The sequence below is a fragment of the Canis aureus genome, chromosome 5, assembly GCF_053574225.1.
Source record: "Canis aureus isolate CA01 chromosome 5, VMU_Caureus_v.1.0, whole genome shotgun sequence".
Classification (NCBI taxonomy): Eukaryota; Metazoa; Chordata; class Mammalia; order Carnivora; family Canidae; genus Canis; species Canis aureus.
The window spans coordinates 1207165-1233058 of record NC_135615.1 but is presented as its reverse complement, the minus strand read 5'-3'; the positions used below and the strand labels follow the sequence as shown (position 1 = coordinate 1233058).

The following is a 25894-nucleotide window of genomic DNA, read 5'->3' as shown; positions in this document are numbered from 1 at the left end:
TTGTTTTGAGTTTTTATCATGAATAGATGTTGTGTTTTGTCAATTGCTTTTTTTGCATCTATTGAAAGGATCATATGGTTTTTATCCTTTCTTTTATTAATGTGATGTATCAAGTTTATTGTTTTGTGAATATTGAACCAGCCCTGTAGCCAAGGAATCTGATCATGTTGAATGATATTTTTTAATGTACTTTTGGATTCAGTTTGCTAGTATTTTATTGAGAATTTTTGCATCCATGTTTGAATGATATATATTTTTTAAAGATTTATTTATTTATGAGAGAGAAAAGAGAGAGAGAGAGAGAGGCAGAAACACAGGAGGAGGGAGAAGCAGGCTCCATACTGGGAGTCTGACATGGGACTCCAGGATCGCGCCCTGGGCCAAAGGCAGGCGCTAAACTGCTGAGCCACCCAGGGATCCCCTGAATGATATTTTTAAATGTACTTTTGGACTCAGTTTGCTAGTATTTTATTGAGAATTTTTGCATGCATGTTTATCGGGGATATTGACCTGTTGTTCGTTTTTTTTGGTGGTGTCTTTATCTGGCTTTGGTATCAGGGTAATGCTGGCCTTATAGAAGGAATATGGAAGTTTTCCTTCATTTTCTATTTTTTTGGAATAGTTGAAGAAGAATAAGTATTAATTCTTCTTTAAATGTTTGGTAGAATTTGCCTGTGAAGCCATCTGGCCCTGGATATTTGTTTGTTCGGAGTTTTTGGATTACTGATTCAATTTCTTTGCTGAATATCATTCTGTTTTTTTTCTAGCAACGTTTTGGTATTGTGTATGTTTCTAGGAATTTATTTCTTCCAGGTTGTCTTATTTGTTGGCATGCAGTTTTTCATTATATTCTCTTATAATTGTATTTTGGTGGTGTTGGCTGTTTTTCTGTCATTTGTTATTTAATTCATTTGGATCTTTTTTCTTTTGATAAGTCTGGCTAGTGGCTTATCAATTTTATTAACTTTTTCAAAGAACCAGCTGCTTGGGGCTCTTGGGTGTCTCAGTCGATTAATTGACTCTTGATTTCAGCTCAGGTCATAATCTCAGGGTTATGGGATCAAGCTCCAAGTTAGCTCCATGCTCAGTGTGGAGTCTGCTTATCTTTCTCCCTTTGCTCCTCCCCCAGCCCACACCTGCTTGCTTGCTCACTCCCAAATAAATAAATAAATAACCAGCTCCTACTTTCTACTGTTTTTTAAGTTTCTATGTCATTTATTTCTGCTCTAATCTTTACTATTTTCTTCCTTCTGCTGGCTTTAGGCTTCACTTGTTGTTCTTTTTCTAGTTGCCTTAGGTGTAAGGTTAGTTTGTGTATTTCAGACTTTTCTTGCTTCTGGAGTGTAGGTTTGTATTGCTATAAACTTCCCTCCAGGACTGCCTGTATCCCAATGGTTTTGGACTGTTGTGTTTTCATTTTCATTTGTTTCCATGTATTTTTGAAATTTTCTTTGATTTCCTGGTAGACTCATTCATTGTTTTGTAGCATGTTATTTAACATCCATGTATTTGTGGTTTTTCCAGATTTTCCCTTGTGGATGACTTCAAGTTCCATAGCATTGTGGTCAGAAAAGGTATGTGGTATGACTTCCATGTTTTTTATTTGTTGAGCCTGATTTATGTCCTATAAGTGATCTGTTCTGGAGAATGTTCCACTTGCAATTGAAAAGAATATGTATTCTGCTGTTTTAGGATGAAATGTTCTGAATACATCTGTTGAGTCCATCGGGTCCAGTGTGTCATTCAAAGCCACTGTTTCGCTGTTTTTGTTTCGATTATCTGTCTATTGATGTAAGTACAGTGTTAAAGTCCTCTTCTGTTACTGTATTACTATCAATTAGTTTCATTTATTTTTGTTATTAACTTTTATAAATTTGAATGTTCCCATGTTGAGTGCCTACATGTTTACAATTGTTATATCTTCTTGTTGGATTGTTCCCTTTATGATTATGTAGTGTTCTTCTTTGTTTTTGTTACAGTTTTGTTTTAATTTTATTTTGTCCAATATAAGTAAGTACTGCTACTCTTTCTTTTAACATCTATTTGTGTGATAAATGGTTCTCTATCCCTTCATTTTCAATTTGCATGTGTTTCTAGGCCTAAAATGAGTCTCTTGTCGGCATAATATACATGGGTCTTGATCCTTTTTTATCCATTATGACACTTTGTCTTTTTATTGGAGCATTTAGTCCATTTACACTTAGAGTAATTATTGATAGATATGTATTTATTGCTATTTTATTACTTGCTTTGTCATTATTTCTGGAGATTTTCTCTATCATTTCTCTGTCTCTTTTTTTTTTTTTTGAATTGGTATACATAGATGCCAAAAACTTTCTTTTTTTCAATTTTTTTATTGCAGTTCAATTTGCCAAACATAGCATAACACTCAGTGCTCATCCCGCCAAGTGCCCCCTTCAGTGCCCATCACCCAGTCACCCCAACCCTCTCTTTTCACTACCCCTTGTTCATTTCCCAGGGTTAGGAGTTGCATGTTCTGTCACCCTCATTGATATTTCCCTCTCATTTTTACTCCTTTCTCCTTTAATCCCTTTCATTAATTTTTATATTCCCCAAATAAATGAGACCATATAATGTTTCTCCTCTGATTGACTTATTTCACTCAGCATAATACCCTCCAGTTCCATCCACGTTGAAGCAAATGGTGGGTATTTGTCATTTCTAATGGCTGAGTAATATTCCATTGTATACATATGCCACATCTTTATCCATTCATCTTTCAATGGACACTGAGGCTCCTTCCACGTTTGGCTATTGTGGACATTGTTGCTATAAACATTGGGGTGCAGGTGTCCTGGTGTTTCACTGCATCTGTATCTTTGGGGTAAATCCTCAGTGGTGCAATTGCTGGGTCGTAGGGCAGATATATTTTTAACTCTTTGAGGAACCTCCACACAGTTTTCCAGAGTCGCTATAGCAGTTCACATTCCCACCAACAGTACAAGAAGGTTCCCCTTTCTCCACATCCTCTCCAACATTTGGTGTTTCCTGTCTTGTTAATTTTCCCCATTCTCACTGGTGTGAGGTGGTATCTCATTGTGGTTATGATTTGTATTTCCCTGATGGCAAGTGACGCGGAGCATTTTCTCATGTGCTTGTTGGCCATGTCTGTGTCTTCCTCTGTGAGATTTCTGTTCATGACTTCTGCCGATTTCATGATTGGATTGTTTGTTTCTTTGCTGTTGAGTTGAATAAGTTCTTTATAGATTTTGGATACTAGCCCTTTATCTGATATGTCATTTGCAAATATCTTCTCCCATTCTGTAGGTTGTCTTTGAGTTTTGTGGACTGTTTCTTTTGCTGTGCAAAAGCTTCTTATCTTGATGAAGTCCCAAGAGTTCATTTTTGCTTTTGTTCCTCTTGCCTTCATGGATGTATCTTGTGCAAGAAGTTACTGTGGCCAAGTTCAAAAAGGGTGTTGCCTGTGTTCTCCTCTAGGATTTTGATGGAATCTTGTCTCACATTTAGATCTTTCATCCATTTTAAGTTTATCTTTGTGTCTGATGTAAGGGAATGGTCCAGTTTCATTCTTCTGCATGTGGCTGTCCAATTTTCCCAGCACCATTTATTGAAGAGACTGTCTTTTTTCCAGTGGATAGTCTTTCCTGCCTTGTCGAATATTTGTTGACCATGAAGTTGAAGATCCACTTCTGGATTCTCTATTCTATTCCATTGATCTATGTGTCTGTTTTTGACCAGTACCGCACTGTCTTGATGACCATAACTTTGTAGTACAACCTGAAATCTGGCATTGTGATGCCTCCAGCTATGGTTTTCTTTCTTAATATTCCCCTGGCTATTTGGGGTCTTTTCTGATTCCACACAAATCTTAAGATGAGATGATTTGTTCCAACTCTCTGAAGAAAGTCCATGGTATTTTGATAGGGATTGCATTAAATGTGTAAATTGCCCTGGGTAGCATAGACATTTTCACAATATTAATTCTTCCAATCCATGAGCATGGAATATTTTTCCTTCTCTTTGTGTCTTCCTCAATTTCTTTCAGAAGTGTTCTGTAGTTTTTAGGGTATAGATTCTTTACCTCTTTGGTTAGGCTCATTCCTAGGTATCTTATGCTTTTGGGTGCAATTGTAAATGGGATTGACTCCTTAATTTCTCTTTCTTCAGTCTCATTGTTAGTGTATAGAAATGCCACTAACTTATGGGCATTGATTTTGTATCCTGCCACACTGCAGAATTGCTTGATGAGTTCTAGCAATCTTGGTGTGTAGTCTTTTGGGTTTTCTATGTACAGTGTCTTGTCATCGGCGAAGAGGGAGAGTTTGACTTCTTCTTTGCCAATTTTAATGCCTTTAATGTCTTTTTGTTGCCTGATTGCTGAGGCTAGGACTTCTAGTACTATGTTGAACAGCAGTGGTGGGAGTGGACATTCCTCTCATGATCCTGATCTTAGCGGAAAGGTTCCCAATGTCTCCCCATTGAGAATGATATTTGCTGTTGGCTTTTCGTAGATGACTTTTAAGATGCTGAGGAATGTTCCCTCTATCCCTACACTCTGAAGAGTTTTGATCAGTAATGGATGCTGTATTTTGTCAAATGCTTTCTCTGCATCTATCGAGAGGATCATATGGTTCTTGTTTCTTCTCTTGTTGATATGATCTATCATGTTGATTGCTTTACGAGAGTTGAACCAGCCTTGCATCCTGTGGATAAATCCCACTTGGTCATGGTGAATAATCTTCTCAATGTACTGTTGAATCCTATTGGGTAGTATCTTGTTGAGAATTTTTGCATCTGTGTTCATCAGGGATATTGGTCTCTAATTATCCTTCCTATGGGGTGTTTGGTTTTAGAATTAAAGTGATGTTGGCCTGATAGAATAAGTTTGGAAGTATTCTATCTCTTCCTATCTTTTGGAACAGCTTTAGTAGAATAGGTATTTTTTCTTCTTCAAACATTGATAGAATTCCCCTGGGAAGCCATCTGGCCCTGGACTTTTTGTGTTTTGGGAGGTTTTTGATGACTGCTTCAATTTCCCCTGTGGTTATTGGCCCGTTCAGGTTTTCTATTTCTTTCTGTTCCAGTCATGGTAGTTTGTGGTTTTCCAAAAATGTGTCCATTTTTTTCTAAATTGCCTAATTTATTGTCATATAGCTGCTCATAATATGTTTTTAAAATCGTTTGTATTTCCTTCATGTTGGAGGTGATATCTCCTTTCTCATTCATGATTTTATAATTTGAGCCTTTTCTCTCTTCTTTTTAATAAGGCTCGCTTATTAATTATTTCATAGAACCAACTCCTGGTTTTGTTGATCTATTCCACAGTTCTTCTGGTCTCTATCTCATTGAGTTCTGTTTGAATCTTTATTAATTCTCTTCTTCTTCTGGGTGAAGGTTTTATTTGCTGTTCCTTTTCCAGCTCCTTTAGGTGCAAGGTTAGCTTTGTATTTTAGTTCTTTCCAGTTTTTGGATGGATGCTTGTATTGCGATGTACTTTCCCCTCAGGACTGCTTTTGCTGCATCCCAAAGATTTTGAATGGTTGTATCTTCATTCTCATTAGTTTTCATGAATCTTTTAAATTCTCCTCTAATTTCATGATTGACCCTTTCATCTTTTAGCAGGATGCTCTTTAATATCCACTTGTTTGAAATCCTTCCAAACTTCTTGTGGTTTAATTCTAGTTTCAAAGCATTATGGTCTGAAAATATGCAGGGGATAATCCCAATCTTTTGATATCGGTTAAGACCTGATTTGTGACCCAGTATGTGATCTGTGCTGGAAAATGTTCCATGTGCACTTGAGAAGAATGAGTATTCAGTTGCGTTTGGATGTAAACTTCTGTAATTTTCTGTGAAATCCATCTGGTCTAGTGTATCATTTAAAGCTCTTGTTTCTTTGGAGATGTTGTGCTTAGTAATCTTCATTTGCAGAAAGCGCCGTTTTGAAGTCTCCCATTATTAGTATATTATTATCTAAATATGTCTTAACTTTGGTTATTTATTGATTGATATACTTGGCAGCTCCCGCATTTGGGGCATAAATATTCATGATTGTTAGGTCTTCTTGTTGGATATTCCCTTTAAGTATGATATAGTGTCCCTCTTCATATCTTACTACACAGTGGTTGGGATAAACGTTATCTCATATGAGGATGGCTACCCCTCATTTCTTCTGAGGGTCACTTAAATGGTACATGGTTCTCCAACTTTTTATTTTCAGGCTGTAGGTGTCCTTCTGTCTAAAATGAGTCTCTTGTGGACATCAAATAGATGGGTCTTGCTTTTTTATCCAGTCTGAAACCCTGCGCCTTTTGATGGGATCATTAAGCCCATTCACATTCAGAGTTACTATTAAAAGATATGAATTTAGGTCATCATAATACCTATTCAGTCCCTGATTTTGTGGATTCTTTCCTTGGACTCCTCTTTCTTTTACAGGGTCCCCCTTAATATTTCTTGCAGAGCTGGTTTGGTGGTCACATATTTCCAGTTTTTGCCATCTTGGAAGCTCTTTATCTCTCCTTCTGAATGAGAACTGTGCTGGATAAAGTATTCTTGTCTGCATGTTCTTCTCATTTAGGTTCCTTTATATATCCCGCCAGCCCTTTCTGGCCTGCCAGGTCTCTGTGGAGAGGTCTGCTATTAACCTAATGCTTCTCTGCATAAAGTTTAGGCATCTCTTGTTTCTTGCTACTTTAAGGATCATTTCTTTATCTTTGGAATTTGCAAGTTTCACTATTAAACGTCCCTGTGTTGAGTGTTTTTTATTGATTTTAGAGGGGGAATCTTTCTATCTCCTAGATCTGAATGCCTGTTTCCCTTTTCAAGTTAGGGAAGTTCTCAGCTATGATTTGTTCATAGCTGGTCTTCTGGGGGAGGGGTGGGTTGTGCCGATTCTCAGGTGTGTGCACCTGGGGGAGCTGCCCAGCACCCTGCCAGGTGCTTGGCTCCTTGGGAGCTATTTATACTGTGAGGCCCCTGCTCAGTCCCAGGTACAAGGTGACACCTGGAGGAACAACAACAGTGGCAGCCGCCAGCTCTCCAGCCCTGGAGTCAGCTCCCGCAGTAACTACCGCAGCTCCCAGTCTGCAGGGGCCTGGATGCTCCGGGAGTGGGGGGGGTGCCAATCTGCACAGCTTGGGGTCACCCTGAGGCAGGAACATCCTCACTGTTCTGTGTCCTCCCGGCCTCTGCCTGATCCTGGGCTGTGTCTCCCCACACCCTGGGCTCCAGGGCCTGTGCTGCTGGAATCGCGCTCTCTCGGCACAGCTCCCTCCATGCGGAGCTGCCACCTGAGCTGCTCCCGGGCTCTGCGAGGCACGCGCTGCAGCCCTTTAGGGAACTCCGCTGTGTGTGGCTCGCTCTCCCCCGGGGCGCACTTCCTCTGTAGTGACCCCGGGACCCTGGGGGCTCCACTGCCCTTCCTGGATCCTCCCCTAGTTACCTGCAAGCACCTTTCCCGGGAAGATTGGTAAAGCTCCTGCTTTTCCAGGACTGGGCTTCTCCGACCTGGAGGCTCTCACTGGGGGCCTTTGCCTGGCTCCTCGTGGGGCCCCTCCCCCTTGGATGCTTTTTTATTATTTCTTTTTTTCCATCTTCCTACCTCGAAAGAAGCGCAAACTCTTCTCACTGTAGCATTCCAGCTGTTCTCTCTTTAAATCTCAGGTCGAATTCATAGGTTTTCAAGATGATTTGAAAGTTATCTAGGTAAGTTGGTGAGGACAGGTGACTTGGGGACCCTACTCTTCCGCCATCTTGCCCCGCCTCTCTATCATTTCTCTATCTCTGTCATTTGTATTCTCTCCTTTCCACTCAAAAGAGTCCCCTTTAGTATTTCTTGAATGGCTGGTTTCGTGGTCACAAACTTTAGTTTTTGTGTGGGAAATTCTTTACTTCTTTTCTGAATGATAGCCTTGCTGGATAGAGCATTTTTGGATGAAAAGTTTTCCCATTCAGCACTTTGAATATATCATTTCACTCCCTTCTGTCTTGAGAAGTTTCTGCTGAAAAATCTCCAGCTTGGGATGCCCAGTGGCTCAGCAGTTGAGTGCCTCTCTTTGGCCCAGTGCATGATTCTGGAGTCCCGGGATCAAGTCCCACACTGAGCTCCCTGCATGGAGCCTGCTTCTCTCTCTGCCTGTGTCTCTGCCTCTCCCTCTCTCTGTGTCTCTCATAAATAAATAAAATATTTAAGAAAAATTCCCAGCTAGCCTCATGGAGCTTCTTTTGCATTTATATTACTGTGTTCTTTAATATTGCTGCTTTTAAAATGTTTTCTTTTTTTTAAGATTTTGTTTATTTATTCATGAGAGACAGAAAGAGAGAGGGAGTCAGAGACAGAGGGAGAAGCAGGTTCTCCTCAGAGCAGGGAGCCCAATGCAGGACTTGATCCCAGGACCCTGGGATCACAACCCAAGCCAAAGGCAGACCTTTAACCAAATGAGCCACCCAGGCACCCCTAAAATGTTTTCTTTTATCACTATACTTTTGCAAATTTAATTATAATATGTGTTGATGTTGGCCTGCTTTCAATGATTTTGTTGGTGGTCCTCTGTTTCTCATGTATCTGTACGTCTTTTCCCTTACTCAGGTTAAGGACGTTTTCAGCTATGATTTCCTCAAATAAATTTCCTGCCCCCTCTTCTCTTTTTTTCTTTTTCTGGAATTTCTATAATATGAATGTTATTATGTTTGATGGAGTCACTGAGTTCCCTATGTCTGTTCTCATGTTCCATAATTATTCTCTCTTTTTGTTCAGTGTCATTATTTTCTTTTATGTCACTTTTTCACCCTACTGCTTCTTCCAATCTTGTGTTCACTGCATCCAGCCTATTTCCAAACTATGTTCTTGCATTTTTCATTTCTGACTGATTTTTTTAACTCTTATCTCTGGGGTGAGGGCCTCCCTGAAGTCTTATATTCTTTCCTCAAGCCCAGTGAACATCCTTATGATTTTTGCTTTAAATTCTCCATCAGGTATGTTACTTATATTTTTTTCACTTACTCTGGACATGGCCTTATCTTGTTCTTTTGTTTGGGATGAATTACTCCATCTTGGCATTTTGTTTAAGTCTCAGCATTCTTCTCTGTGTTAGAAAAGCCAGTTATGTCTCTTGCTCCTGAACGTAATGGTCTTATGAGGAAGAAATGATGTAGTGTCCAGGGCCCAGCACTTTAGGGGATGTCTCTGGTGTGTGCTGTATGTGCTCTGTTGTTGTGTTCTGTCTGTCTATCGTTCAGGCCAGGTGTCTGTGGAGACTGTCTGTGCCCTCTGTGGGCAGTATTTTGTCCCTAGCCTGAGTGTGGTGAGTTAACTAATAATCACATTGTTATTTTCTTTTCATTTATTTTTAGTGTTTATTCTATGCCTAGATATAACAGAATACATAGATAACATGGTCACTTTCTTCCAAATTACCCTTATACAGTTCAGAAAAAATACTGTTTATGATAGACACACACACATATATATGAATATAAGGAAGATGATAAGACAAAAAGACAGTATATAAAAAAGTAATGAACCTGGGTATAGATTATATGAAAATTCCTTCTGGAATTCCTTAAATTTCTCTGAAATTTGAATTGATAGAAAATTTTAAATCCTATTACACAAAAAACTTCTACAATAACTTCTACAATAACAAAGGCAACTAACAGAAAAATAAGCAAGGAATATAAAGAGATGAATCATGGTAAAAATTAAAATAGCTCAAATATTAAAATATGCTTAGTTCTCATTGAATGTAAATAATTCTCATTGAAGATAAAACATTTTTACTATGCATTTTTTGTAATTTATTTTTAAAATTATGGTAAAATATACATAATATATAATTTACCATTTAACCCATTTTTAAGTTTATAGTTCAATGGCATTAAGTACATTCACACTATGCAACCATCACCACTATCGATCTTCAGACCTTTTCATCTTGCAAAATAGAAACTGCACCCATTAAAAAAATTCTCCATTCCCATTCTCCTCAGCTCCTGGCAACCATCATGCTACTTACTGTCTCTATGAATTTGACCATGTTAAGATACTTCATGTAAGTGCAATCATGCAGTGTTTGTTCTTTTGTGATTGGCTTACTCAACTTAGCATAATGTCTTCCATTATTATCCATGTTTTATGCTATACCATGATGTATCAGATTTTCTTTCCTTTTTAAGGATGAATAATATTCCATCACAAGCATATGTCATATTTTTTTGTCCACTCACCGCGGTTGGGCATTTGAATGGCTTCTCTCTTTTGGCTATTGTGGATGATGCTGCCATAAACAAAGCTCTTTTCATATCCCTGCTTTCATTATTTTAGCATATATCTGGGATCGGAATTGCTGAATCACTTGATAATGCTTTATTTAATATTTTGAGGAATCACCATACTGATTTCCATAGTAGTTGCACCATGCCTACCCATAGTACATAAAAGTCCAAATTTCTCCTCATCCTAATATTTATTTATTTTTCATTTTTTTCCTTCTTTGTCTTCATAATAGTCATCCTACTGGGTGTGAAGTGATATCTCACTGTGGTTTTGATTTGCATTTCCTTAATAAATAGTGATGTTTACCATATTTTCATGTGCCTATTGGCTATCTGTATATCCTCTTTGGAGAAATGTCCATTAAATCCTTTGTTCACTGTTTTTTTTTAAGTTTTTTGTTTTCATTGTTGAATCTTAAGAGTTCTCTATATATTCTGGTTGTTGACTGTTATTCAGATATATGATTTGCAAATAATTTTTTCTCATTTTGTGGATTTCCTTTTGCTTTATTAATCTTGTCTTTTGATAATTTTAAAATTGTGATAAAATATGCCTATTTTTGTTTGACTGTTACTTTGGTGTCATACTCAAGACATTATTGTCAAATACAGTGTCTTTAAGATTTCTTCTTGCTTTATTATAAGAGTTTTATAGTTTAGCACTTAGTTTTAGGTATTTCATCTATTTTAAGCTGTAAGGTAAGTTATAAGGCAGGGATCTAATTTCACTCTTTGGCATATGGATATCAGGTTTCTCCAGCACCATATATTGTACCATTCTCCTTTTCCCATTGAGTGGTCTTAACATCCTTGTCAAAAGTCATTTGACCATATATGTGATATTTTTTCTTTGTTCCCTACCTATTTCCTTACTGTGTATGTCTCTCTTTTGCCAATACCACATTGTTTTGTTTACTGTTGCTTTGTAGTAAGTTTCAAAATAATGAAGTGTGAATCCTCCAACGTTGTTCTTTTTCAAGATTATTTTGACTATTCAGGGACCTTTAAGATCCCATACGAATCTTATTTTATTTTATTAAAGATTTTATTTATTTATTCATTAGAGACAGAGAGAGAGGTAGAGACCTAGACAGAGGGAAAAGCAGGTACCTGATGGGGAGACTGATGTGGGACTCCATCCCGGGACTCCAGGATCACACCCTGAGCTAAAGGCAGAGGCTCAACCACTGAGCCAGCCAGGCATCCATCCATACGGATTTTAGAATACGTTTTCCTGTTTCTTTAAAAAACATTGCTGGGATATTGATATGTATTACACTGAGTCTGTAGATCAGTTTGCATAGTATTGATATCTTAACAATATTAACATTTTCAATCTATTAAAAGTCTAGTGCTGGCTACAATGCTGGGAAATGAGTCCTTCATGAATTTGCTAGCATAATTATTAATTATGATCATTTGAAAAGTAATTTGGATTTATACATTAAAATAAAATACATACCTTTATTTATACATTAAAATAAAAATATATACATACCTTTAATGTAATACATGTTTACATGCTCTGTTTTATAGAAATCACTGCAATATAGATATATAGGTACAATGATATTTATTGTACCATTGCCTGTAGTAGCAAAAAATACTTTGATAAAAATCTAAATGTCATTCATTTAGAGGAATGATTGAATAAAATATAGCACATTCACACTATAGAATATCATGAAGCAACTTAAAGGTGTGAGATATAAATAAATCTATAGTACCAGTTTACCTGGATTGGAGAGGAGTAGGATCCATCTAAGTGATTCCATTATGTACAGAACCAGCAAACTCACATATATAGATGTGTATATGTGTGTGTCAAACACACATTTGAAGAAAGGTTTAGAAAAATATACTTGACTTATAATATTGTCTGGTGAAGGGGGCCTATAAGTTTCAGGTAATTGGTAAATAGAGACACTGGAAACATAGTATAAAGTTTTTTCATTTGTCTTTATATAGCAGTAATTTTTTACCTTTGTAGATAGGTTTTCTAGTTGTAGAGATCACAGAAAGCAGATTATTTGTAAAGTCAACATGTTTTTTTGAGGTAGAATCTTTTCGATGCCCTAAAAAAATGAAAATAATATTATTAAATTATCCTAGAAAGATCAGATTTCAACTTTTAAAAATGTAAAATAATCTTAATACACTTCAAAAACAGTTTCTTTAAATTATTAAAAATAATTTAAAACAGCTTTACTAATGTAAATATTTTATTTCTGGTTTTTCCTTGCTGGGTATTTGATATTTATAAATAAAAGCAGTAAGAGTTCAAACCCAGAAAAAGAAATAATAGAAATACTGTATATAAAAATGCCAGAGGAAGAGTTTTCTTTTCAGTATTACAATAAAATAAGACTTAAACAATGAAATTGATAATTTCTCATATACAGTTTTTTTTATATAAAACAGGATGTCTTTATTTTAAAATTGGTAAATAACTACAGGGAACAATCTAGTGTTAATGGAGGTAGAAATGTTTAGAAATACTATTGTTAAGATACATATTTTGAACACTGTTAAAAACAAAACTATGTAATAAAGAAAACAGCTTCAAAATGCTCAATTGAAGAAAAAGATGCTAAAATAAAAAGCAGAATGTGGAGCATTTAGATCGTGTTTTCTGAAAATTAGTGGGAAAAATTTACTAAATTAATACAATGAGTTTCTACAATATATTTCTTACAGAGATAAAACATTTTGAATTCTTCCATTTCCTGAAGGCAAGTTTGCTTAAAAAATATTTATGTCATTATTTTCAGATTAAAAGGCTTGATGGTTTGATGAAAAATAAAAACATTTATAATAGAATCATTTCTATTTCACCATAAAAGAGATCCACTATTATTGTTCTTTAATCATGGTGTAGAAATTTAGGTAGTAGATTATTCAGGCTTTTTGTTAGTTCTGATTCTCTTTCTCTTTCTTGTTTCTTAAGGCACTCTTACTGCTTATACTTAACACTCCATCAAAGAGAAAGCTTTAGCTTAGAAAAAAACCCAAACTGTAGGTAAACTAGGAACTAATAAATGGGAAGCAGTTTTGTAGGCGATATGAAGTAGGAGGTGAATCTAAAATCAATTACTTTGACTAAAACATACTGTAAGATTACTGATCTCATTGTCTGGCAGTTAGTAGGAAGAAAAGGGTAGCTTATCTGAACATAAGGAACATATTATAATTAATTTTTCTAATTCTACAGAAGACTTGTTTGCTTAATCATGCCTTATTTCAGTTAATAGTCAAATTTATTTTATCTCTGAATTACATATCCACAGAATGGTATAAGGTAGACAACGGATATAACGTTAAGAGATAAAGACACAGAGAATGAAAAATTGGCAAAAGTCTTGATAAAATATAATAATTATATATTTATTTGGGGCTTTAGAGAATATAATAGACCACAGAAAAATAATCTACATTAAAAAAAACCTTCAAACCCAGTATCTATAGGAAATATACTAGGGTGATGATTATATAATGCCTCTGGAGCAATGATAAGAAATGGAATCTGTAAATTAGTTCCTAGATATTAATGGATTAGATAGCTGGGGAGATAGTAATGAAGAGAAAGGGAAAACAATGTTTATTTTCCTTCCAATCTACCTCATGTTGAGTTTCTGTATTGCAGATCCTTACCTGGGATTGGACAAAAGGGGAATATATAAATCTAAAAAAGAAGATTATAAAATGGATTATCTCAGCTACCTGCAGGATCTATAGTAGTGAGCAAGAATAGAAGGTTGAGTGGGGCACCTGGGTAGCTCTGTCAGTTAAGAATTTGGTTCAGGTCACCATCTCAGGCCCTGAGATTGAGCCCTGCATGGGGCTCCATGCTCAGTAGGGAGTCTGCTTGAGATTCCTTCCCTCTGCCTACTCACATGTGTGCTCTCTTTCTTTCTCTTTCTTGTAAATAAATAAATCTTAAAATAAAAAAAAGAAAGTAAGGTTGAGAAAAAATGCGGAGCTCCAATTTAGTGGTGGCAGGGAAGAAGAGCTATACCAGGGATACTACTCATTCACTAAGAATGCATATATGTTAGATAAGTTTAATCAGTGTTTACTTTCATCTATGTTTTGCTAAACTGGTTATATAACTATAGCTAGTACGATGTGATTGTTTCCATATAATTAAAGCTTTACTAATTAAAAAAAATCACATTATACATTACCTGAAGTTTCTTTATTCAGTGAACGAAGATGGATGGCTTTATAATTGGATGACCCAATCCTAGATGTTCTATGATATGCTTTTGGAGGTTCAGTCACATGGGGTGAGATGTACTCATAAGGTAATTCTAGAAATATTTAGAAAGTATGTTAACTGTAAGTTGGATTACATTTATAACTAATTTTGGTACATTAAGGACAGTTTTAGAAATAAGAGCTAAGTAAAAGAGGTCACAAAGACCACCTATTATAAATTCCGTTTCTATGAAATGTCCAGAATAGGTAAATTTTATAGAGACATAAATTAGATTAGTGGATAATGGCTGGGAGTGTGAAGATTTCTTTTTCACATAATGAAAATGTTTTAAAATCGAACATGGTGATGAAAGCACAACTCTGTGAATGTACTAAAAGCCATTGAATTACACACTGTAAATGAATGAACTATATAGTATGTGAATTATAGATTGATAAAGCTATTAAAATTGACATCTGACTTTCTGTCACAACAGTGAAGGCCAGAAGGCAGTGGGATAATATTTTAAAAGTGCTGAAAGCAAAAATTCATAACCAAGAATTTAATATCCAGAAAAATTATTCTTCAAAAATAATAATAGATAATAGATAAAACAAAAATCTTCCTTGATAAAAAACAACCAAGACTATTTGTTGTTATATTAGCAAAAATATCTTAAAAGAAATGCTTAAGAAAATACTTCAGGCTGGTACAAAATGATACCAGAGAGTAACTTAAATCTGCGTGAAGAAATAAAAAGCACCTTAAAGGTAATCATATGGGAAACTATAAATGTAACATATCTTTTCAAAACTCTTTTCTTCAATTAGCTTTTTAAAAAGACCACTACCTAAAACTGTATTGCTGGGTATATTAATGAAAACTCAATTTCATTCCTATACATGAACATTGAATAACTTCAAAACTAAATTAGGAAAACAATTTCATTTGCAATAGTATCAAAAAAGAATATAATATTAATGAATTTAACAGAGGGGAAAGACTTGACTGAAAGTTATAAAATACTGTAGAGGGAAATTAAAGATAATCTAAATAAATAAATTTAATGTTCATACATTAGAACTTATTTATTTGAAATATGACTGACATATGCCACTGTATTAGTTTTAGTAGACAACTTAGTAATTGATATATGTGAGTTTGGGAATCTCTTATGTCACCATCTTGAACCAGAACTCTTAGAACACTCATATTTTTTAAGATGACAATTCTTTTCAAATTGATATATAGATTCAATATAATCCCTATCAGTTCTTCAGGAGGCTTTTTTTTTTTCAGAAGTTAACAACTTAAACTAAAATTTATACGGAATTCAAAAGACTTAGAATAGCCAAAACCATTTGTAAAAGTTCAATAACACTATAGAGATTTCACTTTCCAATTATAAATTTTACTATAAAGTGTTATCAAAACAGTATGGTAATAGCACAGTGATAGACAAATAGGTCTAAGGAACAGAACTGAGACTAATTATAGCTAATAGACTATTAGCTATAATTAGTAAACTCTAATTATAGCTAATTGATTTTCAACTAGTTACGAAGGCAATTCAACTGAAACAGGATTCTCTTTTCACAAATGTTTCTGGAAGGGATCCCTGGGTGGCGCAGCGGTTTAGCGCCTGCCTTTGGCCCAGGGCGCGATCCTGGAGACCCAGGATCGAATCCCACATCGGGCTCCCGGTGCATGGAGCCTGCTTCTCCCTCTGCCTGTGTCTCTGCCTCTCTCTCTCACTGTGTGCCTATCATAAATAAATAATAAAAAAAAAAAAAATTAAAAAAAAAAAAAAAAAAAAACAAATGTTTCTGGAACAATTGGATAGACACTTGCAAAAAGATGAACCTGAAACTTTACTTCTCATTATATACAAAAATTAACTCAAAATAAATTCCATACCTAAATGTAATAGCAATACTATAAAACTCTTAGAAAAAATAGAAAATCTTGAGATCTTAAATAGGCAATACTTTTTGAGATACAAGTTTAAAAGCATGATCCATAAAAGAAAAATTAATATATTGGGCTTCATCAAAATTCAAAACTTTTGACTGCCATTAAGAAAGTTAATACAACCTCTAGACTGGAAGAAAATATTTATAAATCATGTATACAATAGGGAAATTGCATCCAGAATATATAAAAAATTCTTAAAGTTTTAAGAACTTAAAAAATGGGCAAAAAACTTTTAAAGACATTTCATCAAAGAAATACACAAATGGCTAATAAGCACATGAAAAGGTGTCCAAAATCATCTTTCAAGGACATATAAATAAAAACCACAATGAAATGCCATTGCATATGCAACAGAATGTTTATAATCAAAAGGACAGACAATAGTCAAGTGATGGCAAGGATTAGAAGAAGTAAAAGCCTTCATTCCTTGTTGGTATGTAGGTAAAATGGCACAGGCATTTTAAAAAACAGTTTGGAATTAAAAAAAAATATTTAAACATAAGTTTACCGAACAACACAGTAACTCTACTCCTAGGTAGCCACCAAAGAGAAATGAAAACACGTCTTCATAAAGACCAACATGAAAATATTCAGAGCAGCATTCCTTAGAGCCAAAAAGTCAAATGAACCCAAATGATCATCAACCTATGAATGGATAAAGAATATATTTTACAGCCATACAGGAGAATACTATTCAGCAATAAAAAGAAATGAAATATGATACATTACTATATGGGTGAAGCTCAAAACCATGCTCACTGAAAAGAGCTACACACAAAACATCATGTTTTGTATGATTCCATTCATGTGAAATGTCCAGAAAAGGTAAATTGATAGACACAAAAAGCATGTTAGTGGTCACCTGGGACCAGAAGTGGGAAGTAACTTAACTAAACTATCACTAGGGATCTTGCAGGAATGGTGAAAACGTTCTAAAACTGAATTAAGATGGTGACTGTAGACCTCGGTAAATTTACTAAAATCCTTGACTCATACCTTGACTCATTTAACTAAGATGGGGCAAATTTTCTGATACAAAATTTATGACTCATTGAAATATTTTAAGAAAATAATTGCTAATCTGTACCTCTCTGAGGAACACATCTACCAACTAGAGTATCATGTTTCTGTAGTTGCTTGTGTTAGCCTTACAGTATCCACTCAAAGCACTCTTTTCCAGTTACTTCAAACTGCTCATTTTTCTCTACCTCTGACAGTAAGATTATGTCATTCATTTGTTTTTGTTTTTTTTCCAGCTTTATTGAGATGTATTTGACAAAAATATGTGTAGTTTTGAGGTGTACAATGTATTGGTTAGCCTCTATTACATCACATAATAACCATATCCTTTTTGTAGTGATAACATTTAATACTCTTCTAGAACTTTCAAGCATGTAATACAGTATTGATAACTATAATCTCATCATGATGTACATTAGGTTCACAGAACTTATCATCTTCTAACTGAAAGTTTATACTCTTTGACCAATATCTCCCCATTTCCCCCAACCCATAGCTTCTGGTAGCACCACTCTACTCTCTGTTTCTATGAGTTTAGCTTCTTCTTAGATTCCATATGAGTGAGATCACATTGTAGATGTCTTTCTCTGTCTGACTTGTTTCACATCAGTATATTTCCTCCAAGGCATATCTGTGCTGGTGCAAATAGCAGGATTCCCTTCTTTTTTTTATAGCTGAATAGTATAGTATTATATATATATATATATATATATATATATATATATATATATATATATTTAAAGTTCTATTATGTACTTTATATTTTATATACAAATAATACATAATTATATTTTATATATTTCTAATACTACATATAATAAAATAGTTATTTTGAATTCTTTGTAGGGTAAATTTTAGACCTCTGTCTTTGGATTTGGTACTGGAAGATTCTTATAATTCTTTGGTGGTGTTACGTTTCCTTGATTTTTCACATTCCTTGGAGTTTTGTGTTGCTATATTACATTTGAAGGAGCAGTTACCTCTTCCAGGAAAGAACTGCCTTTATTAGCCCTGCTAGAAGAAATCCTGAGGTTTTCTGGAACCTTGAATGTTCCCTCTTGTGGCCGAATTCTTAAGCTTTTATATTTTCTCTGGATTGGGAGCTAGCTGCAGAGTTGAGGGAGGTGTGGGTGAGACAATCCTGTCCCACAAGCCAGTTGGGGGATTCTACAAGTGAGGCTTTCCCAGCAGTTCATGGGTGGGCTTCTGGATGGGAGTCCACAACATAGTCAGTAGAAACTACATCCCTTTAATGCTCTCTGAGAATCATATCTGCCATTCTCCTGATCTCCCCTCACCCCACGATTTAGTACTCTAGATGCTTTGGTGGTGTCCTTCACAACTGGAAAAGCCTGATGCCCGCTCTTTCTTCCCCTGCAAAGGGAAAATCACGGTATGAGAAAGTCTCACTCGGCTCTACCTGCAGGGGACATGTGATGCAGGCAGAGTCTTATCCAATCCAATGTGTCCAAACTATTTTTCTGCTCCAACAGAAAAACTTCTTTTTGGGATTTTTGGAACATCTTATCTGGAAACCTGGACTTCCACAAAGCCTCTTGTCTATGGGTGACTGCCCAAGTCAGTGTTGTCCAGGTGCTCCCTGACCGTGGCCAAGAGGAGTTGGAACCATTCATGAGCTATTATTATAGAGTCCACAGCTAGGATGGAGGTTTGTCTGCCTATTACCCTATGCACAGGTGGCCAGGGCTTTTCCAGATCATTTGGTGTTGATGCTGGATCCCATAACTTTGACAAAGGCATTTTTGTTCATGGATAGTTGCCAAATTTTTGTTGTTGAGAATGAGGCGACAAAAACAAGAGACATCTTATGCTATGGTGATGCTGACATCAATTGCCAGACATTTGTGATAGTTTCTTATGCCTCAGCCTGCATTTCATCATAGGATCTCCCAACATCCTATTCATTTCTTTTTTGCCTGCATATTTTTACTGAGAAAATTATAATATAATTAAAATATAATTGAATGATGGAAAAGATAACTGACTGTGTGGATCATTTACTGCTATGTGCCTCTGTTATGTTTTTTTCTTTGGTATATTTCCGTAGGGGACTGGTGACTGTGAGGCCTATCCTATCCCTGTCTTGTATTCTGTATGTGTATGTGTGTGTTTTGCAGGAAGTCAGATTATAGGAGCTGCCTCTGAAAATGATTATAGGTCACAAAATTGTGATCTCTGGCCCCAAGGCCAAATTTTAATATGAATTTGTGAGGTTCTGGGAAAAGCACATGCATTTTTGCATGGGGTGGGTATTAAGAATTCCCTCCATTCCAATTGGAGAGAATGCTGTGGTGGATTGGTTTCAATAATGGTCTCAATGTATTCTTGACTACTAGTATTCATATCCTCCCATACAACTCTGGTCTTGGCTCTATGACTTTAGTAAAAGGAACAAAAGCAAATGCAAGCAGAGACTTCAAATGCTTGTATAATGCTTGGACAATGGGCTTGCTCACATGTTGTTCTCAGAACCTGAGATTACAACATGAAGACTCTTAAGCTAATCAGCTGAATTATGAGGGACTAGGGGCCAAGTCACCTCTGTGTCCTTGAAAAGTTTGTTTTCTCTTAGCTCACAAACCATCCTTCCATAGTCTGCTTTGTGGTACTGGATCCAGGACTCTGATAGCCTATTTTTACTTTGCTAGTTAACTCCAAATTAGGGTTATGCAAACAAGGCATGCTAAAGAGAGACTCCAAGTTTAGAGGAGAAACAAGGGACTTGTTTCTGTCATTTGGCTACCAGTGGGCTTCCTGAGCGTTTCGTGTCTCCTTTCAGTCTCTGTGAACATCATCCCAGCAATGTTTCTTTATCTCAGGAGCAGAAGTTCTTTCCATGACATGGTCTGTAGTTTTCTCAATATTTGCAAAACAGTTTTATTTAAAGCTTCATCAGCTGAGACGCCAGCAAGATTCTCTCTTCAGCAGTATGTCTAAGAACCCTCCTGAGATACCAGCACCAACAAAGCTGCATCTTCTACTCAGAAGTCTTCATCAGCCCGAGGAGTGGCAACTTCTTCCTGACATTCCTCCATGTTATTTTAGAATTCTTTTAAGCTCTCAGCTACCTAAATACCAACTTTATACTTAATGAGTTTTTAGATTTTTGCTCTTTCTTCAAACAACTGGTGAGGTTTTTATTTCTTGATGAACCCCGACTATACAGCCTCATTGTCCCAAAATAACAGCTAGCCAATTAATTGCCAGACATGTGAGTGAAGCTATTAACCACAAGTGATCAAAGATGTATAAATTAGCCAGCCAAAGATGTATAATTAGCCAGTTAGCCAGTCATTGCTAACTCCTGAATCATGAACTTTAAATCCTGAATGACTATTTTAAGCTAAATAGTCTTGGGGTAGTTATGCAGTAAAAGGACATTAACAAATGTGGAAAAACATTTAAAAAGACTTAGATATGATTTAATAGCTCAGATGAACATACATTAAATGAACAAAAACCCTCCGGTATGGCTAATAGTTATGCAGAGAAAAGCATTTTTTCCTCCAATTGCTGGAGAAAATGTTAATGTTAGTAACCTTTTAGGAAAGTAACCTGGAAGTATCTTTTAACATTAAAAATCCTGGGACTCTCCCAAATAAATATAAGCATCAATGTATGTTCATGGACATACTGACGAGTGGTTAAAAGCTAAAAAACGTCAATTCCCTTTAATAGAAGAATGATTAAATAAAGAATTCTATACTATGAAATATTATGCTGTTAGCAAAAGTATAAACTAAAGCCATTTCATTTTCAGGCTTGCAAGGATTAACCTAAAATATTTCTGAATAAAAAGTAAGATACAAAGTGAGTAAAATGAAAAACCATACTAAAAAACTATTATAAGTAACTATATGCTTATTTTATACCATTGATGTGTGTGTATGTATACACACATATATATAAGTATATATATATATTTTACCTTGATTGTCAAAAGGTGATAAATTGATCACTTTTGTTGGGAATTTATTCATTGTGATGTTCTTCATAAGTAAATCCTGATGATGTGAAAACATATTTTTGTTCTTAAATAAATTCTTTCCTAAATTTAAAAAAATTTTAGATTACATGAAGACTAAATACTCATATGGTATTCTCCAAACACCATGTACTAATCTTTATTTACACATTTATAATGTTTTTCTTTCCACATTTTATTGAGTGGCCACTTGTTTATTGCTCTAGTTTGTATAAACTGTTTATTTTCTCTTCCTTGTCTTTATTCTATGTTCAGTGATAGCATCTTACTTTTTTTTAGTTCATTGAGGTATACTTACTATGCAAAAATTGCACATATTTAATGTATATATATTTTTATAAGTTTAAACATATGCATACACCTGCAATACCATCACCACAATCAAGATAATAAGCATATCCATCACCTCCAAAAGACTTCTCTTGTTTTCTTTTTTGGTATATAGTAAGAACATTTAGCACAACACTCCTCTCTTAATGATTTTTATTTTTTTTTTATTTATTTTTTATTTTTTTAATGATTTTTAAATACATAACACTGTACTGTTAACTATAGGCATGACGTTGTACAGAAGATCTCTAGAACTTATTCATTTAATATAACTGACTTTATGTCAACTGAATAACTACCCATTTCTTCCTACCACTAGCCCCTGGAAGCCACCATTTCATTCTCTGCTTTTGTAAGTTTGACCCTTTTAAAATTTATTTTTAAGTCTATTTAATTTTATTTTTTATTGAAGTATGATTAAGATATAATGTTATATTAGTTTCAGGTGTACAATATGATTCAACAATTCCATGTATTACTGAGCACTCATCACGTAAGTGTACTTTTAATACCCTTTATCTCTTTTACATCTCATATAAATGGAATACATTATTTGTCTTGTGACTGGTTTATTTCTCTTAGCATTAATGTATTCCAGGCTCATCCATGTTGCTGCAAATGGAAGGATTTCCTTCTTTTTCAATACTAAATAATATTCTACAGTACCTCTAAGTCACATTTTCACTTAATTTCACTCAGCTTTATTGAGATATAATTGACATATAGCATTGCATAGGTTTGAAGTGTACAATGTGATGACTTGATACGTGTATGTATTATGAAAGGATTACAATAAGTTAAAATCGATACCACCTCACATAACTAATTATTTTATGCTGAGAATATTGAAGATCTACTCTCCTAGCAACTTTCAAGTATATAATACAGCATTGTTGACTAAAGTCATCACACCGTACAATAGATTCCAGAATTTGTTCGTCTTCTAACTGGAAGTTTGTACCCTTTGACCAGAATCTCTCCATTTCCTCCACCCTGCAGTCCCCAGTAACCACCATTCAACTCTCTGCTTCTCTGAATTCAACTTTTTTAGATTCCACACACCAGTGAGAGCATACAAATGTCTCATTTCATTTATATACTAATCTCAAGCTCCATCCATGTCATCACAATTGGTAGAATTTCCCTCTTTCCTTCTATGATATTCCATTGTATATTTTATATCAAATTGTCTTTATATATTTATCTGTCTGTGGACATTTAGATTGTTTCCATGTCTTGAAGTATATATGAATATACTGCAGTGAATAATGCCCCAGCAAACACAAGAGTGCAGATATTGCTTTGAAAGGGTGATTTTATTTTTTTTGAATATGTACTGAGAAGTGGGATTGCTAGATCACATGGCAGTTCTATTTATAATTTCTTTAAATATTTTATTTATTTATTCATAAGAGACAGAGAGAGAGAGAGAGGCAGAGACACAGGCAGAGGGAGAAGCAGGTTCCTCACTGGGAGCCCAATGCGGGACCGATCCCCAGACTGGGATCATGCACTGAGCCAAAGGCAGACACCCAACCACTGAGCCATCCAGGTGTCCCTCTATTTCTAATTTTTGAAAGAACATCTGTACTATTTTCCATAATAGTCACATCAATTTACATCCCACCAATATATAAGATTTACCCTTTCCCCACATCTTCACCAACATTTGTTACCACTTGTTTTCTTGATGATAACCATTCTAACCAGTGTGGGATGATATCTCATTGTAGTTTTGATCTGCATTTCCTTGACTAGTGATGTGGAGCATTTTTTCATGTACCCATTGGATATCTGTATGTCTTCTTTGAAAAATGTCTATTTGTATCTTCTGTCCTTTTATAACAGCATTGTTTAGTTTTGGGGTTTCTACTATTCTTCCCTCTCCTTCCCCTCCCCCACTCCTTCTTTTTTTTGCTACTGAATTGTATAAGTTCCTTATATACTTTGGGTATTAACTTACTATGAGATAGATGGTTGGAAAATATTTTTCCCATTCTGTAGGTTGCCTTTTCATTTTGTTGATGGTTTCTTTTGCTGATCAGAAGCTTTTTAGTTTCATGTTCCACCTGTTCTTGCTTTTGTTGCTTGTGCTTTTGATATAATGCCCAAAATATAAGATCAATATTAAGGAGCTTTTTTACTGTATTCTTCTAGAAGTATTGAGGTTTTGGATCTCACATAAGTCTTTAGCCTATTTCAAATTAACTTTTGTTAACCCTAGAAGATATGGGTTCAGTTTTATTCTTGCATATTGATATCCAATTTTGTGACATTATTTATTGAAGAGAATATTGTTTCTCATTAAGTATTCTTGCCTCCCTTATCAAATATTAATTGTTTATATATAAGGATTTACCCAGGCTCTTTTCTGTTCCACTGGTAGATGGTCTGTTTTTATGGCAGTACTATCCTGTTTTAATTATTATATTTTTGCATAGTTTGAAGACAGGAAGTGTGATGCCTGTAGCTTTGTCCTTCTCTCTCAGGATTGCTTTGGCTATTCAGGATCCCATGTGGTTCCAAACAAACTTTAAGATTGTTTTTTCTATTTTAGGAAAAATTTCATTGAAATACCAACAAGGATTGCATTGAATCTACAGATGGCTTTGGGTAGTATCAACATTTTAAAAACATTAACTTCCAATCCATAAACCTAGGATATCATTCCATTTATTTGTGATTCTTCAGTTTCTTTCATCAAAATATTAAACGTTTTAGTGCTTAGACTGTCACACACCTTGTTTAAAGTTATTCTTCAGTATTGTTTTGATGTTATTGTGACTGAGATGGGGTTTTTCTTATTTCTATTTCAGATATTTCATTATTAGTATATAGAAATGCAACTGATTTCTCTATGTTGATTTTGTATCCTTCAGTTTTACTGCCTTCATTTATTAGTCATAACACTTTTATGGTAGAATCTTTAGGATTTTCTCTATATAAGATCATGTCATTTGCAAACTTCACTTTTTATTTTCCAATTTGGATGCCTTTTCTTTTTCTTGCTTAATTGCTCTAAGATTTCCAGTACTAAGTTGAATAGGAATGATGAGAATGGGCACCTTTTTCCTGATCTTAGATGAGAACTTTTCAATCTTTTGCCTATGGGCTTGTCATATATGACCTTTACTATGTTGAGATATGTTCCTTCTCTACCAAATTTATTGGGAGTTTTTATCATGTAATATTTTACAACTTTGCCAAATGCCTTTTTTTTGTATCTTTTGAGATGATTGTATAATTTTTACATCATTTTGTTAATGTGATGTATCACATATAATGATTTACATATGTAGATCCGTCATTGCATCTCACGGATAAATCCCAATTGGTCATGGAATATTATCTTCTTAATGTGTTGTTGAGTTTGTTTTGCTGGAATTTTGTTGAGGATTTTTGTATCAGTTTTCATCAGGGATATTATTTATGAGGCTTGTAGTTTTCTTGTAGTGTCCTTTTCTGGCTCTGGTATCAGGGTAATGCAAGCCTTGTAAAATGAGCTTGAGAGAGCTTCTTTATCTTTAATTTTTTGGAAGTGTTTGAGAAGGTTTGGCATTAATTATTCTTCAAATATTTGATAGAATTCACTAGTGAAACCATCCAAGTGTGGATTTTTCTTTGATGCATGGTTTTTGATCAATGATTAAATTTCCTTATCATTATTGGTCTGTTCAGATTTTTTATTTCTTTAAAATTCAGTCTTTGTAGTAGATGGTATATTCCAAGGAATTTATCCATTTCTTCTAGGTTATCCAATTTGTTGGTTTAAAATGATTCATTGTAACCCCTAATCTTTGGATCTTTGTAGTATCATTTGTAATGTGTATTCTTTCATTTTTCACCTTTGAATCCTTCTTTGTCTACTTAGTCTAGCCAAAGTTTTGTCAATTTCATTGACCTTTAAAAAAAAAACAACAACACTTCTTGGGGCACCTGGATGGCTTAATGGTTGAGTGTCTGCCTTTGGCTTAGGTTGTGATTCTGAGGTCCTGGGATCGAGTCCTGCACCGGGCTTCCCACAGGGAGCCTGTTTCTTCCTCTGCCTATGTTTCTGCCTCTCTCTCTCTCTCTCTCTCTCTCTGTGTCTCTCATGAATAAATAAATAA

General features: G+C 35.1%; 1 protein-coding gene across 5 annotated transcripts in view; it reads right to left on the bottom strand.

Annotated features, from left to right (window-relative positions):
* The window catches only part of CCDC7 (coiled-coil domain containing 7), a 383481-nt gene that overhangs the window by 15960 nt on the left and 341627 nt on the right, over positions 1 to 25894 (bottom strand). For 4 of the 5 annotated variants that reach the window (XM_077896533.1, XM_077896532.1, XM_077896534.1 and 1 more), the window contains 3 exons: positions 21399 to 21518; positions 14442 to 14567; positions 12240 to 12332 (listed from right to left, as the gene is read on the bottom strand). In XM_077896533.1, the coding sequence (XP_077752659.1) occupies positions 12240 to 12332; positions 14442 to 14567; positions 21399 to 21518 (339 nt within the window). The remainder of the gene's footprint in view (positions 1 to 12239; positions 12333 to 14441; positions 14568 to 21398; positions 21519 to 25894) is intronic. The other variant, XM_077896535.1, reaches the window with a different exon arrangement.